At 44.9% G+C, this 17587-nt stretch overlaps 1 protein-coding gene across 1 annotated transcript in view; it reads left to right on the top strand.

Moving 5' to 3' along the window:
- Positions 1-17587, top strand: part of Snx30 (sorting nexin family member 30) — a 101549-nt gene that overhangs the window by 75852 nt on the left and 8110 nt on the right. Inside the window, exons 6-8 of the mRNA XM_027402992.2 lie at positions 391-590; positions 7279-7365; positions 15679-15831. Of these exons, the coding sequence (XP_027258793.1) occupies positions 391-590; positions 7279-7365; positions 15679-15831 (440 nt within the window). The remainder of the gene's footprint in view (positions 1-390; positions 591-7278; positions 7366-15678; positions 15832-17587) is intronic.

Genomic DNA, 17587 nt, shown 5'->3' with positions numbered 1-17587 from the left:
AGACCAGAGGGACTGGATTCAGTGCCTAGCATCACACCATCTATAACTCACAACCATCTATAACTCCAGTTCCAGGGGTGCAAGGCCCTCTGAACCCATATGAAAGTCATATTCCCCCCCCATTGTGTTGTAAAAGGTTGCACTTGCAGCATGGGTAGGGGTGATTATTCACCCAAAGAAGTTCTCTGGGTTTGGCTCTTAGCTATTTTCCCCTAAAGGAGTTTTGATTCCTATTAACAAGAATCCTAGATATTCGGATGTGACTTACAGTAGCTTTTGGGGGGGGGGAGGGTATGCCCAGGAAAGAGAATAGCCAGGGCTGTAGATTCCTAAATCAATCATAGAGTGAGAGCTCCCCAGTCAGATTCCAAGTGGCTTCTCTTTTTATAGAGTACCTCGTAGAGCTGAGGGAATATGGGCCTGTGTATTCCACATGGAGCGCCTTGGAAGGCGAGCTAGCAGAGCCACTGGAAGGTGTGTCAGCCTGCATTGGGAACTGCTCCACAGCCTTGGAAGAACTGACAGATGATATAACAGAGGAGTTTCTACCAGTGCTCAGGGAATACATTCTGTACTCTGACTCCATGAAGGTAAGCTGGCTTGCTTTTTGCACACTCATCAAAAAGCTCTTAATTGTCGAATGTGGTACTTGTCCCTTCTCTGTAGTTGGGAAAACTGATACTACAGACATATAATCAGAACAAAGGGTGTGAAATAAGTGGAAGAAAAGATCAGAGGAAATTTACTATCAGTGTTCTCATACCAAGGAATGAGATGCTGTTGGGGAAGGATGGGTAGATAACTTTGTGAATTAAAAACATGGCTTCTTGGGGCTGGACAGATGACTCCATGGTTAAGAGCACTGGCTGCTCCTCCAGAGGACCCAGGTTCAATTCCCAGAATCTACATGGCTGCTCAAAATTGTAGATCCAGTCCCAGGAATCCACTTCTAGCCTCCTCAGGCAATGGGCACTTATGTGGTGCATAGAAATACAAATAGGCAAAAGCACCCATACCCATAAAAATTAATTAATTAAAAAAGCACATGATTTGTTAAATAAAATTGGTAAACTTGGAAAATATAGTTGAGGAAATCTTAGAAAGGAAGACCAAAAAAGTAGTTGGAAAGTCAAACACAACTGCAGATATGCCAAAACTGTGACAGACAGAAGGTGAGGGGTAGTACAGCATTAATCTCAAGGCTCAGCATCTTTTGGAGAATTCCTGACTGAGGGAATAGGAATAACCAAGGGAAGGAAATTAAGAAAGAGATAATACAAGAAAATCTCCCAAACCTGAAAATACAAGCCTTTTCATTATAAAGAATGTGCTAGTTGTCCCGAAAAATGGATGCAAGGAGAACCAATCCAATGGATACCATTGTGAACTTACAGGGAGAAAGAGGTGATATATAAGGTATAAGAGTGAGGGTGGCTTTGATCTAGCGCTGGTGAGTGAGAAAACCCAGCTGTGAGGACACACAGATCCGTATCTCTATATAGCACAAGGATGGAGATGTCCTGGTGCCCCACATAGTGGCTCACAGAGTCTGACTGAGAACACAGCTTCAGGGGACTCCTGTGAGGGTAGCACCAGGTAGAAAAAGGATCTGTCTTCCTCACAGCCCAAGAAGATAACATGGCTCTGTGTTGAAAGCCCACCTCCAAGCATTCACCCCAGGTAGCCAAGGGTGGCTCTGAACTCCTGACCCTCCCACTGAGCACTAACTTCCAGGCCTGCATCACCATGCCCGATGTAGAGGTGAGCTGGTTGATGATTATTAGAATAGAAGCTGAAAACCCAAAACTTCTGGTCCCAAACCTGCAGTTTATTCTCATCTGTTACATTGCTTTTAAATAAAGATAAATGAATATAGGAAGAATTTTTAACTGTGTGGCTGAAACAAGTATAGGAAGGCATCCCAAATTATTTTAAATGAACCAAAATGTTTTTCACTTTGCTTGCAAGGTTAGCAGTGCTTGTTTTTGTAAACAAAGAATTTTTTTTTCTTTTACTCCTTGTCATTTGTCTAGATTTGACTCTTATATCCTTAACCAATGCATGCACAGTTTTAGGGTATTACACAAACTTTTCTATTCTAGCAGGTAGCAAATGTGTTAATATTCAATATATATTTTTCTCAAAGTAGGATTTTAAATTGTTGTTAAGCAAAGATTTATCTGCTATCTTAATTAAAACAGGGGCCTGTGAGGCATAGGATTGCTGGAGCAACTGAAGTCATACAGCAAAGAGGTGGTGGTTTTTCTTTTTTGTCATCACATGTGTGAGGCATTGTTGTACTGAGTTTCTTGGTCATTGATCCCCAAAATACTGCAGTCAGGTTAATGGGGCAGGGAGAAGGATTGTCTCCAGTGTGGTTGGGGAAGGGCATGGTGAAGAGGAAGTGTTGCGGGGAAGATTGTGGGTGCAAGGGGATTGAATGATACTTCCAGACAGTGATGCATGTCTTCATTGGCTCCCTTGTCATTGAATATTCATGCTGCCTAAAAATCCTTTTCCATATTTTACACTCCAAGAGAACCCTATAGTTGCCTATTCCAAAAAACTTTCTGATATTTTATCTTATGTGTAGCCCTGCCTGTCCTGGAACTTGCTATACAGACCAGGCTGGCCATAGAGATCCACCTGCCTCTGCCTCCTGAGTGCTGGAATTAAATGTCTATGCTACCATGTCCAGCAAACTGATGTTTTAGATTTTTGAGAGGGCCTTTGGTATTTGTTAGGAAAACTGAACTTGACTGGGAGCTGACTGGAGGCCTGGATGCCACCTTTCCTCCATCTGCCCATGGCTTCAGGACTAGAAGGTCCTGCTGGCTTGGCTCTGATGGCAGTTATTGGTACTAGCTTTGACTGAACCAGAGTGAGTCTTTCAGGAAGCCTCTTGGCAGCTGCCGGAGCCTCTTTCCCTTCCCACAGTTTATGGGCTCATAGCTTCTCCACAGTAGACATGGACTTGAGCTCAGACGGAGACATGTGCTCTCTGGCATATATTCATGATTGTGGTATTTTCTTGGAAAAAATCTAGTGTTGATGTTGAAAGTCAAACCACAGAATATGTCCCTGATTCTTCTAGGTGGTTTTGTCATTGTAAGGTTTGCCTACAAACAGGTAGGCAAAGGCTGTTTGCCACAAACATGTCACCATCGACAGTTTGATCATTGGTACTGTTAGTTCATTGTATTCATTCTGGATGACAGATATTATGTTTGCATTGTTTGATAATTCTGTTGTAGAAAATTTTAGACATGTCCATATCACTTGTTCAAGAGTTCAAGAATTGCCCACTTACGACCCAGCCACTCCCACCCCACGCCCTTGTGTTTTAAAGTGAATTCCAAGCATTATTATAGTTTTGTAAAAAAAACACTTGGCACCTCAAATATATGTGCTCCTATAGTCAAGTAAAAACCTGTATCATTAGCACAACTCTTATAATGGGCTGTTATAAGGGCTGGGTATCTCAGTGGTGGAACACTTGCATGAGAACCAAGGATCAACACTCAGCACTGTGGAAAGAATCATAAACAGTTACTGGGCTAGAGAGATGGCTGGGACAGGGGAGCTGGATAAGAGCACTCACTATGAAAGCTTGGAGAACTGAGTTTAGATTCCTAGTACCCATATAAGCCAGGTGTGGCTACATGGACCTGTAATCCCAGTGCTGGGTGGCGGTAGTAGGTTGCAGAAACAGTAGGTTGCAGAAACAGGAGTGTAATTGGGGCTTGCAGGATGGTTGTACAATAAAACTATAAACTCCAGGTTCTGTGAGAGACCTTGTCTCAGGAGAATAAGGTGGAGATTGGTAGAGGGAGATACCCAATGTCCTCCTCTAGGCTTTGTATGCATAAACATGGGTATGCAATGTAACACACACACACACACACACACACACACACACACACACACTTTTAAAAACCAGTTTCTTATTATGGTCACCTACCCAGTAGTGCTCAAATTGTCTCACATAATTTTTATAGTCCTCCTTCCAAAACCCATCAGAATCCATATATTCATTGAGAGGTTTCTTAAATATTTTAAAATTTCTTTCCATTTTTTCCTCACAATTTTCTTGTTAAAAGTGAGCACTGAGCTGAGACCTTAGCCTTCCCTTCATCTGAACAGAAAACCAGTGAAGCCCCAGATTAATAGGACCACTTAAAATCCCTCAGAAGTGCTCTCCATCTGAAAACGGCATCCAAGAGAAGCCCATTCTGTCTAATTAAATTCACCGTCTCCCAACCCTCAGTCCTTCCCATATTTGTCCCTGTTTCAGTTTTCCTTGGTGACACTTCATGCTGCCTCCAGTCCTGTTGACTTGTTTGTTGCCCATCTCCTCTCTGGCATGGACGCTCCATGAAGGCAAAACTGTTTCGTTTTGTTCTCTGCCCCTAGATTGATGAATCATTCATGATGCTTAAAGGTAGAAGTGGGGGAGGAAAGCTAGTGACACTGGGAGGCTCAGGTGGCTTCTGTTTGTTCACTGGAGGTAGGGGGCCTCTCTGTAGGTAGAGCTTCTTGGCTCTTTCGCTCCTATTGGCCAATTGTATCTCCAGAGACTGTTTGTTTGGAGTGGGGAGCCATCCTCAGCATGACCAGCAGTGTGTAGAGGGTCCCCTTAGCAGATAACCAACCTTCAGCATGACTGGGTTGTGAAAGGTCAGCCTGTGAAACCCTAAGTCAGAAGATAGTGGACACTGAGTTGCTGCTGTCCTGTCATCAGCAGTGTGGCTTCAAGCAGGCCCTGCACTGTCACCATGCCAAGTGTCATTCAGACAGTAGGTATGTCCTTTGCCTCCACTAGGTTGTTGGGAGCCTTTTATGCCATCTGGTGATTCTGGGGTGTAAGCCTAGATTCTCCCACCAGCCGGCTCATGAAGACAACATCCCATTTGCTCCAGGGGAGGTTGGATGGTGGAGATGTGGACAGAAGAGCAGTCCAGAGTAACTGGACCTGAGCTTCTCTTGCCTTCTTTGTGGAATGGGATAAGTAGTTGCCCTTTAGACTATGGTAGCCATCTAGGGTGGATGCATCTTCTCTCACTTCCCTCCCTGCAAGGGTCTTGGCATCCTTAACAAAGTGACATAATAAAAAACGGAGAGAAAACCACACATTGGGCTGACCGTCCAAGGCATTTTCTCAAGAATGTTGATTCTGAGATTCTGAGATTCTGGTCACACCAACAAAGAACATGTCTGTGCAGCTTCATTCCTTGAAGTGCTAGACTGCAAATGCCTGCTTTTTCCAGTAAGATGTGCAGCATTCTGTGAAGGGAGTACACACAAGCTGGATCAGATAAGACGCCACTGCTCCCACGGACAGCATCATATGTTCATTTCTCTTGGGTGGCACCAGACAGGTAGATTTAGATTATAACCTAGGCTGTGTGAAGTCAGAAATACTAGGCTCTTGTTATTTTCCTTTGTTTTGTTTTATAGATTTAGCCTGTCTAATGTGGTAGCCACTGGCCATATATAATGATTTATTTAACTCTAAATTTGAGGATAAATACAAATTCAGGGCTGGAGAGATGGTTCAGTGGTTAAGAGCACTTGCTCCTTTTGCAGAAGACATAAATTATGGCTCCATCACCCACATAGGGTGGCTCACAGCTGTTTATAACTCAGGCTTCGGGGGATCTGACACCTCTGGTCTTGGTGGGAACCTGTACTTACATGCATACAGACACACACACACACACACACACACACACACACACACACACACACACACACACACACACACACACACACACACACACGTGTTTCTTCAGCCATATGAGCCACGTGTCAAGTATTTGACAGGCAGATGGGGCTAGTAACTGCTGTGTTGTGGAACATTGCCATCACAACAGAAGGCTCCTTTGGAGACATTCACAAGGGCAGGGAGTGAGCATCAGAGCCCTTAGGAGAAAGAGGACTGGCCCACCTGGAGGATGAATGATTACCAGTGATGTATTCTTCAAAGTAAACTCTTCAGGAGAAGACTTGGGGCTCCCAATGTGGATGATTCCCTTTAGAAGATGGGCTGTAGAGTGCCCTCAGACATTTAGTCACTCAGCACCTTTGAACACATCCCCAGGGACACTGAGTGCCTATCACTTAGTTCAGGAATGGGTCTTCCTGCCCTGACTCCCTGTGTGGAATTTATGATTAGAAAATGTCTTGGTAACTTGTTGCTTCTGAGTCAGTGGGTAAGAAGGCTCTCACCATTCCTGATTTGCCATTTTGCAATGTACCAGAAGGCTGAGGGGAAGGAAGAACTGAGGTGTGCTTTTTCTATTGCAAGATCTTGTATCTGGCACTGTAGGGTCTGGGAAGCAGGCCTAAGACTAGGGGAAGGGAGGGGAGCCCCGGGCAAGGCTCAAGGTGCTATTCACTCTCGGGTGAACATGCCCTTATACTTTTCATGTGAGCCTTGCCTCACCTCTGTCCCTCCCAGGCTGGCTGTCACTGAGCCCATTTGCCACCCATCCTGGCAAGCTTGCTGCATGGTTCTGGGGACTCAGAGCTGTCACACAGAGCTCCTGTACCTGCAGCCTTGTATACATCAGGATCTTTCTCAGACTGAACCCTCAGCTGAGGACCGAGTTTGCACCCCATACCTGACCCAGAGAAGAGAACAAACAAGTGGCTAATGAAACAGAGGACAGATGAGTCCACCAGGGATCAGTCCAACACTAAGGAGTGAAGAACTCTCCTATAATCATTCTATTACAGAGTGATGTTAGTTGATAGTGTATTCATGAAAACTGCTGAGAGCAGATTTAAATGCTCTCACCACAAAAAGTAAGCATGAGGTAATGTCTGTTAATTTGCTCAGTGTAGCTACACCATAATATGCATGTATTTTGGCACACTTTGTTCGTAATAAATATGTAGGATTTTTGTCAATTACATAAATTAATAATTATAATTAAGAACTGTTTCAGCAGACAGCCCTGCGTTTAAGCACAGAGCTCGGCATTTGCTAGAGTTCTCTGTACACGGTAAGGTTGAGAGGATTCTGGGCAGTCTGGTGGTGGGTACACATCTTCCCGACTCACTATGCCCAAAATCTATTGCTGTCAACATCTGGCGGGGTTCTTTCCTGGAGAGCTTGGTCTCCAGGATTGGTTCTCCTTCCTTTTCCCTCCTGTCCTCAGAACTGGTGTTACTTGTAGCTTCTGGACCATAATCCCTGTCCTGGGAGCACATGGCTGGGCTGGGAGTTGGAGGCCCCTTTGCAGGCTGTTAACATGTTCTCTCTACCTTCCACAGAGTGTACTGAAGAAGAGGGACCAAGTTCAAGCAGAGTATGAAGCCAAACTGGAAGCTGTGGCTCTGAGAAAGGAAGAGCGTCCCAAGGTCAGGCCAGCACCCCGCAAAGGCTGGGCTGAACGCTGCAGGCTCCCTACTGATGCTGATGCTCAGCCTTAGACTTAAGCATAGGCCCTTCCACTACCAATATGTCGTTCTCCTTCTGTGTGTTTGTGATTCAGATTTGTAGTTGTGTTCACAGAAGAGGTGGGCATTATAGTAAGGACCAATGTTGAGGCAGATAGTTTGACATCAGAACTAGTCATCTGTCCTCCCTTCCCTGGAACAGACTTGGGGGAATTTGAAACCTCACTGCTTGACTTGGTGTGCGCATTTTCTTTTTTAAAGAATTAATTGTTTCACATGATACTGTGCTAGTCATGTGACCCAGAAGGGAGACAGTATTCTTACCCCATTCCAAGGGCAGGGAAGTGAGTCACAGTGCAGTACTGTGAATTGCTTAGTGTTTTGGATGCAGATGTCCTGTGCCCCGTATGCCGTCATAGGCGGACATGCATGTCTGTTGTGTTGATTTGTGTGTCACCATAGTGAGCCACTATAACTAGTCTTTTTCCATCCTGCCAGCCAACTCCCAAATAATGACATAGAGACTTCTTATTAATTATGAAAGCTTATCCTACAGCTTAGGCTTGTTCCTAAGTAGCTCTTAAAACTTAAATGAACCCATTATATTAATCTACGCTCTACCACATGGCTTTCCCACTCTTCTATCTTGCACCTCCTCTTTCCCCTCAGTGTCTCCTGGCATCTCCGTCCCTCCTATACCTCCTGCCTAGCTACTGGCTGTTCAGCTTTTTATTACAACAATCACAGCAATACACCTTCACACAGTGTACAAATATCCCGCAACAATCCACACCAGAACTTGAGTGCTGCCTGTGTCTTAGAAAGTGGGATGGGAGCACATGTTGGTTACTTCCCTCCTTGTTCTGGCAAAAGTAACTAAAGGAAGGGAGGGTTTACTTTAGCTTACAGTTTGAGATTTCAGTCCAGCATGGTAGGGTAGACCTGGCAGCAAGAGCGCGAAGCAGCTGGTCACATGGTATTACAACTAGGATGCAAAGAGCCACAGACACTAGTAGTACCCAACTCATTTTCTCCGGTAGACAACCTCAGCTCATGGAGTGGTGCCCACTTCAGTTAACCCAATCTAGAAACCCTTCACAAACATGCCTGGAGTTTTGCTTCCATCATGACTCTTAAGTTTCATCAACTTGACAACCAAGATTAACCAGCTTGTCACTGGCCTAGAGCTCGTAGCTGATGGACACCCCACCCCTGCCATCCCTTGCTTCTCCTGCGATGGTGCGCTGTGAGGAAGGAACCCATGGTGGAAATGAAGGCAGATGGCACAGCCTCCACCATCCTCATGTTTCCTCTTTCACTAGAAACCTCTAGCTGTTCTTGTGATCTGGAACATAGTTCTATATGCTGAGCCCATGTCTCAGCCTCATTGAAAAGGAATGACATGGAAGGCTAGATATTTAAATACTTTCTCTTTTGTGACTTAGCCTTAACTGTGAGGTCACTTCAGAAAAGACAAATGGCTATCTCATGTGTAAAACCTAAAGAAGTGAACTTATAAAAAACAGAGCAGAATGGTGGTTCCTAGGAAGGGGAAATAGGAAGATGTTCAAGAGTCAAGAGGTCCAATCCTTTAGTTACAAAGTGAATATATTCTGAAGATCTCATGTGCTTCATGGGTGCCATGGATGCTAATGTGATTATGGTAATCATTACATGGTTTATATGCATATCAAATCATGCTTCTTCAGTAGGTATAATCTCTGTTAATTATTTGTTTAAAACCCAGAAGTCACTTTTTGTCTTAGTCTGCTTTCTATTGCTGTGATAAAAAACATGACCAAAAGCAACTGGGGAAGAAAGAGTTTATTTGGTACACACACACGCACGCACGCACGCAGGCACGCACGCACGCACGCCTCTCCCTGGTCACAGTCCATTGGAGGAAGCCAAGGCAGGCACTTGGAGGCAGGAACTGAAGCAGAAGCCATAGAGGAGTGCTGCTCACTGATTTGCTTTCTATGACTTGTTCAATTGGCTTTCTTATACAGCCCAGGGCTGCCCTGCCTAGGGGTGGCTTTTATGTGGGTGTTGGGGATTCAAACTTAGGTCTCCATGCTTGCAACACTTATTCACTGATCTCCCCAGCTCTGCCCCCTTCCAGTCTCTTGCCTTTTTTGAGCCATCCTGTTTTAGGCACAATCATTGTGTCCTAAGCTTCCACTGCTCCATGACTGGCTGCCCATCAGCATGTGGACAGACCTCTAGGAAATGAGCAACTTTAGGCTTTGCTCTGCTTGTCTTCAGATGTTTGAGCTCACAGAATTAAAGCTGCTGTTAGTGGAGTACAAGCCAGGGCATCAGGTGTAGTTCCACTCCAAGGACTCAGCCAGCTCTTTTTTTTTTTTTATAATTGTAATTAGACCAATTTTAAATTAGAAACAAGCTTCTTTTACATGTCAATCCCAGCTCCCTCTCTTTCCCTTCTTCCCCTGCCCCCTCAGCCAGCTCTTTTAGTTACTGGTGTGTGAGAGAGAATGAAGGCTGGGTTTAGACATAGCAACAGAAAGTTAAATCTTAAAAAAAAAAGTTGACAGAGAGAGAGGGATTGGGAGAGAGAGAAAGAATTTTGAGGTTTTGTGAAGCTCTGGCACACTGAAATCTAATCACTTAGAAAGAAAAACTGTGTGTGTGTGTGTGTGTGTACATGCACACGCATGTGTGCGATTGTGTGTTCATATATGCACCTGGAAGCCTCAGAGTCTGTGTTGTTCACTGCTATGTATTCTGTGCTACCTGGCCTGAGAGCTTCCAAGCTTCTCATTACAGACACTCTGAAGAGTCGTGTGGGTTCTAGGAATCCAAACTTATCCTCATGCTTTACAGTGAGAGCTTTCTCCACTGAGCTGTGTCCCCAGCCTAAAACCTAATTATTTTTATGTAAACCAGAGGAAGGAAGGAGTTTCATGGGTCTCTTTGATCCTCACTTCAAATGAAGTAGTCATCTTAGGATGGAGCAGTCGGGATGAAGGAGCAGGCTGCATGGTTGCGGTGCTGGCTGGGAGCCCTGTGGTCTTTTGGTGAGAGCCAGGGCAGGGCTGGTGAGACTTCTAGTGCTGAGGGAGACATAATTGGATAGGATTTCTAGTTTTGCTCTGCTTTGAGGCTTGAGAAAATGAGAGACACTGAGCTGGTTTGCCCTCAGACAGTGGAATTGTGTTTTGTGTAGATTTCGTGTGGTAGTTTGAAAGAAAATGGCCCCAAAGGGAATGGCACTATTATGAGTGTGGCCTTGTTGAAGTAAATGTGGCCTTGGAGGAAGTGTGCCACTGTGGTCTTTGAGGTCTCTTTTGCTCAAGCTTCATTCAGTGTGACACTCAGTCTATTCCTATTGCTTGCCTATTAACATGTAGCAGCTTCTTCTCCAGTACCATGTCAGCCTGCTCACCACTTGCTCCCTGCCATGTTCCCTGTCATGGTGATAATGGACTGAACCTCTGAAACTGCTGCCACCTCAAATAAGTGTTTTCCATTATAAGAGTTACCATGGTAATGGTGTGTCTTTACAGCAATAGAAACCCTAACTAAGGCACTTAGCTTTCCTCCCAGTTTTAATGTTGAGAAGCCATAGGTGTAGGAGAAGACCAGCTGCCTTCTGCTGGGTCTATGAGGCCCAGACTTCACAAGGTTTAGCATCTGGGCCTCTTCTGAGACTCAAGAACTATTACTACAGAAGGGTCAGAGGACTTAGCATGTAAAACCAGGCTAGACATTGGCATACTAAGTAAACAGTAAGGGTGAACTTGTAGAGGAGACATTTACATTTTACCCAATTTTCCATTAAAGATTAATTTACATTATGTGCATGAAGTGTTTTACTTACATGTATGTATATGTACCATGTGTGTGTCGGTGCCCGTGAAGGCCAGAAGAGGGTGTTGGATCCCCCGGAATGGAGTTATAGGTAGTGCTGAGTTGCCACATTGGTTCTGGGAACCACATCCATGTCCTGCAAGAGTTGCAAGTGCTCTTAATCACTAAGCCATCTCTTCAGTACTTGTAGTTTTTGCACCTTTTCTCTTTTCCATATCATTGATTCAGAAAAAAATAAGGAAGCAGCCTGGTGGAACATGCCTGTAATCCTAGTATTCAGGAAGCTGAGAGACAGGGGAATCCCCAGTTAGAGGCCTGCCTGAAATACACAGCAAGACACTGTCTCAAACAGTGTCAGAACAGTGAAACAAAAAAGAATGAGGGATGCCAGGAAAGATGCTACACAAAAATACAGGGTTTTTTTTTTTTTTTTTTTTTGGTTTTTTGAGACAGGGTTTCTCTGTGTAGCCCTGGCTGTTCTGGAACTAGCTCTGTACTCCAGGCTGGCATTAAACTCATAGAAGGATCTTCCTGCCTCTCCCTCCTGAGTGCTGGGATTAAAGGTGTGCACCACTACCAGCTGGCATAATGTAGTTATTTTTAAAAGGAAATTTTTGAAAAAAAAATAAAAAGGCAGAAAGTGGCTATTTTAGACACCTTGCACCCACGGTTGAAAGCAGAGAAAGATGAACATGGATGCCAGCTTGATATGGGTGTCAAGCTTCCCTGTCCCTTTCCCCCTTTAATTTAGCCTCGTACCCCATCCATGTTTGGAGTGGGCCTTCTCTTAGTCAAGCCTCCCTGGAAACCCTTTTGCAGATGCCCAGACACTCTCAGGCGATTCTAAAATCCAGATAGGTTGACAGTGACCACAGGTGTGACAAAGGGCAACAACTCTTCCTCCCCCACTCTCCTACCACCCTATCATAGCCTTACCCTGTAGTCCAGGCTGGCCTTGATTGGCTGTCTTCCTAATGCTGCAATTCTGAGCATGTATCATCATCACATCCTTCAGGGACACTCCCCTTTCCCTGCACTGGGGACTGAACCAAGAGCCTGATGCATGCCGGGCAAGCACTCTACCACCAAGCCATGTCTCTAGTTTCTAGTCCCAGACATCATAATGGTGAGTTCTAAGAGACCTGAGATCATTAAACAAGGATATCTATTATTCCCAGATGTTTTTGACAAGTGAAGAGAGATGTATTTTCTAGTAAATTTCACAGCATCTTCGATTGCACCCAGACATAATTAGCCAGAGGTGAGCAGAATTCTCTCATCTTTCCTTTCTCTTCTGTGACAGAGGAATTAGTTCTGTCATTGGTTTCAGGACTTGAAGCCATGAGCACCTCTTTCCCTCAAGTCTTGGGATTTTTCTCAGTCTTACATTCCTGGGAGATTTTTTTTAATCTGTTGTGGAGGAGTAAATAATATGACTCTCTGCCCTTGCTTTGAAAAAGAAGCAGGTAGAGATTTATACATTAGGGCCTGGAAATGCCCTGCCCACAAACAGAGTGCAAGAATATGTATTCTAAGTGGATTTAATCTACCACCCTGCACTGCAGCATACATAAATGTTCAGCATTAGAGCATGGAACTGGTGAACAAACAACAACTATTAGCACCGTACAGATCATCACACCTGAGCCTTCTCTGATGGAATTTTTCACCAGACATGGAGGAGCCTATGTGGGAACACAGTTTATCATTGATTCAGACATTTGTGCCATCTGAGGCCTTAGCAGTGACCCAGCCCCCAAACTTTTGTATCTGATGATAGAGAATACCCACCTGTTATCCTTGAATATTGCCATCCCAATGTCTGTCAGATACAAGAAGCATGAATAACAACAAGGAATGCTAGGTGTTACCAGTTAATTGTCACAGAAACACACAAATAAGAAAAGAGTTGCAGTGTCACCTACCTGCAAGCCTGAGTGTCAGCTGTCGGCAGACCTCATATTCATATAGTTGGGCAGCTTTATAAGGGAAGATGCCCAGTTCCCTCAGCCCTGTCCTTGCCATGTTGAAATTCTTCTGGTTGATAGAAATTGACTCTCAATAGTTAGTCCTGTAGCTTGGAGACATTTGGGCTTGTTGGTCTGGGGACTTAAAACCTTCAGGGTATCATTTGCTTCTGTCAAGTGTTGGCCTAACTTTGGGCATGCTGAACCCTGACCACCATATGGGCCCATTGGAGCACTTGTGTTGCTAGTTGTTTTTTATTTTTTGCTCTTACTCTTTGTTCTTTTGTGGGGCCTGCCACTCAACTCCCAAATAAATCACACATGGACTCTTATTCTTTCATATGAATGCCCAGCCTTAGCTTGGCTTGTTTCTGATCAGCTTTTCTTATGTTAAATTATCCCATCTTTCTTTTGCCTCTGGGCTTTTACCTTTCTCTATTTCTGTATGTCTTACTTTCCTTCTTACTCTGTGGCTAGCTGTGTGGCTGAGTGACTGGCCTCTAGTGTCCTCCTTTCCTTTCTCCTTCTCCTTTTCTCATTTCTTCTTCTACTTATACTCTCTGCTTGCCAGCCCCACCTGGCCATTCAGCTCTTTATTAGACCATCAGGGATTTTTAGGCAGGCAAAGAATCACAGCTTCACAGAGTTAAACAAATGCAACATAAAAGAATGCAACACGGTCTGGAGAGATGGCTCAGAGGTTAAGAGATGGCTGCTCTTCCAGAGGTCCTGAGTTCAATTCTCAGCACCCACATGGTGGCTCACAACCATCTGTAATGAGGTCTGGTGTCCTCTTCTGGTGGACAGACATACATGCAGGCAGAACACTGTATGCATAATAAATAAATTTTTTTAAAAAAGAATAAAGAATGTAACACATCTTTGCATCATTAAAACAAATGTTGCACAGCATAAACAAACATAACACATCTTCTGGGGTCTGGCCTGTCTCAGTCCCACACTACAGAGGCCATCTGTTCTGGACTGATGTCTTTGCTGCTTTGATGTAAACCAGCTGAGCATCCCTGGGTCCTACTCTGAGTGGGGGAGTGTGGATCAGGAAGCCCCAGCTACCCAACGGTGTTAAAGATGAGACAGAGATATCTTGTCATCTCAGGAAGGCCTTCAGTCTGTACTGGAGTCCACAGTTTATTCAAGCATCCTCTTCAATAGCTTTCCAAAAATGGGGGAACTGGTAGAAGACCTCTATTATCATGTCTAGAACTGATATCAAATATTTCCTTTAATCCTAGAGAGAGTACCAGAATGCACGTACATAAGCCCCCAGACATTCCACAAGGGCACCAGTCTCAGAATAGATGTGGGCTCACCAGGGCCTAGGTCTATTGTTATACAAACTAGGAGACATTCTCCACAATGGCCAGGCCATCCAGAGGTAACCAGATGACATCTAAAAGACAATAGGATAACTGAGCTCCTAGAATTGAGGTGGGGCCTATAACCGAAAATATGTTCGGGCACTGGCACACTTTTTTTTTTTTTTTTTTTTTGGTTTTTTGAGACAGGGTTTCTCTGTGTAGCTTTGGAGCCTATCCTGGCACTCGCTCTGGAGACCAGGCTGGCCTCGAACTCACAGAGATCCGCCTGCCTCTGCCTCCCAAGTGCTGGGATTAAAGGTGTGCGCCACCAACGCCCGGCCCAACACACATCTTAAAATAATATTCTTCAACATACTTGACAAGACAGAAAATCTGGTTTTAGAAAACCACTGTGACCAGGAGGCCCAAGATAGCCATGTGGGATAAATGCAACTCACCACAGCAAACTGAAGGTCACAAAACCCAGGGGACATACTTCCCTTTGGAGAAAGTCTTCCTAAACCTTAAGAAAAACTTGAAACCACCTGTTATATTACACTTCAAATTCTTTTGATGCCTTTAACGGTTTTCCTTCCATTCTTGGACTTTCTGACTACCTGCCACCTAGAGTGCAGAAGGGTACCCAGTTTATTTATCATGTGGAGCTCAGAGGCAGGAGCTGGCCGGTAGTCTTGTTATTACAGTTCGCTCAGATAAATGAGGAAGAGCGTCATCAGACATCACAAGTATTGGACTAGTTCCCATGACCCAGGAAACTCCTTCTTTTCTAGTTCTGACACGACCCAGGACTGTATGTGGGGCCTGCTGCTGTATGTGCAGTCTGTCCCTGTTTGTCAGCATGGATGACAAAATGATCCTAAAAGGATCCCAAGCCACCTTACTCAGAGTCCTTTTCTTCCCATTTGCAAATGGAGACAGGGAGGTGTTTTCCCATGTGTCTCTGCTCTGTTGAATAAATGGGATGATGTTTGCTTTTTACAAATTTTTCTATAGGTCCCACAACTCAAGCCTATGTTTTCCAGGAAGCATTTGAACATTTTAATTTAGCACTTTGGCTCCCTACAAATGTTTGAGGAGGAGCTCACAGTAGGAGAAACCAATCACACTTCGAAGCTACGAATATGTTTTGCTTCCAGGTGCCAGCAGATGTGGAGAAGTGCCAGGATAGGATGGAGTGCTTCAATGCTGACCTGAAGGCTGATATGGAGAGATGGCAGAACAACAAGCGCCATGATTTCCGGCAGCTGCTCGTGGGCTTGGCTGACAAGAATATCCAGTATTATGAGAAGGTGAGAAGCAGGCTGCCTGCCACTGTGGTTTTGTTAGACCCCCGGAAAACTCAAGTATCCGGGGTCCCAGGCCACGTTCGCGGTCACCACAATCACCAGGTGGATTCGAGAGCTTGCTGCAAACTGCACGAGGCTTTATTGTAATTTAACGAGCTAACCCCATGTTAGCTTGGGTCTTTCACCCACCCGCCATGGCGGATGGCTAGCAAAAGACGGCTCCTAGGGCCTCCCAAGAGATCTTATAGGACAGCGTAAGGGGAGTGTCTAGGGGTATGCACAGGCTCACGATTGGTGTGCCTCCAGGCTTGGAGGGCTTGCCCTGTGTTGATTGGTCAACTGGTTGTTGTGGCCCATAGGCCCTCCCAGGTTGTTATGCTCTCTACGTCAGCTTGTCCATAAAGCACACCCAGAGTCATAAAGCATAGTGCCACCAGCTAACTTCTGATTGGTTCCTTGTCACGAGGCAGGCATCTGACTTTCTAGTGACTAACTTCTGATGGGTTCCTTGTCATGAGACAGACATCTGACCTCTAAGTGACCAAGGCAAGTTTATGGCAAGCACGTGTTCGGCTGTTATGGCTGCCAAAAGGGGAGCAGGTCCCTTCAGTTTCTAGTGGTCAGAGCCTTTCATAGGGGGGGGTCTTCAAGAAATCCCAAAGTATGATCCCCTTGTCCCATCTTTAACTTGCATCTATCTACCCCGAGTACCCTGGCAGAGCAGTGCAGAATTTCAAAGCAGAGATCCAGTTCTCATAGGTCTCTGTTTCTCGCACTCTACTGGAGGAGGTGGCTCATTGGTTTGGACAGCTGACTGCTTCCCAGATCCAGTGAGACCAGTACTTGGGTACCCCAGTTTACGAAGGCTTTGGGGTTTCTTATGTTACCTGTGGTTCCGCATAAAGGGTTCTTCATTTTCACTGTGTCATGGACCCTCTTTATCATCTGTTGAAGCTGATAGACATCTTATCAAAATCCTGTTTGTTTTTAATGTTAGATTCTAAAATACTCTTTTTAAATACCTAAAATAGTTATATGGCATTCCACAGGAAAGCTGTGCATCCTCTTGATCTATGGACCTCAGGTTAAACTTTCCTACACACACACACACACACACACACACACACACACACACACACACACACACAGGAGGGGAGGGTTAGAGGGAGAGAGCCATTTCCTCAGATAAAGGTTCACTCCTAATGTGTCTAATTTGAAGTCATTTCTAATAATGGGTCTTGATGTGTTTTGTAGCCTACACATAGAGTTAAACAACAGCCTAGTTTCAGTTGAAATAAGTTGTGGCCTTGAAATTCAGGACAGCCTCTCATTATATGGGAAGGTGCTATCGACAGGTGTATCTCTTAGATTGTAGCCCTAGGACACGTCCTTGGCCTAGACTGTCTTTGAGGCTTAGATGGTTGTGGCTGCTGCTCTGAGGTGGTATGCCTTTACTTTTCCCAGCTTACTAAAGGAAAATCAAGGAAACAAAGCCGAGTGGGAGGAGATGGAGGTTCCCTCTATCCTTCCCTGCCTTTTCTCCGGAGTCCCTGCTGCTCTGAACTGGACCTCCCCCTGGATGCTTAGCACGTGTCAACTCATTAAATTTAACTCTCTGTCAAGGCTGAGAGGTGTGGGCATCAGAGGAAGGCCCGAGTGAGTGAAGCCCATTTTGAGGCCTCTGAGGCTTCTGACCCATGGGAAACTGGCACACTCATTTCATCCTGGGCCAGGCTGAAGAGGGATAGCAAAGCTTCCT

The sequence above is a fragment of the Cricetulus griseus genome, chromosome 2, assembly GCF_003668045.3.
Source record: "Cricetulus griseus strain 17A/GY chromosome 2, alternate assembly CriGri-PICRH-1.0, whole genome shotgun sequence".
In the NCBI taxonomy this organism is placed as follows: domain Eukaryota; kingdom Metazoa; phylum Chordata; class Mammalia; order Rodentia; family Cricetidae; genus Cricetulus; species Cricetulus griseus.
This window is presented reverse-complemented; position numbering and strand designations above follow the sequence as displayed.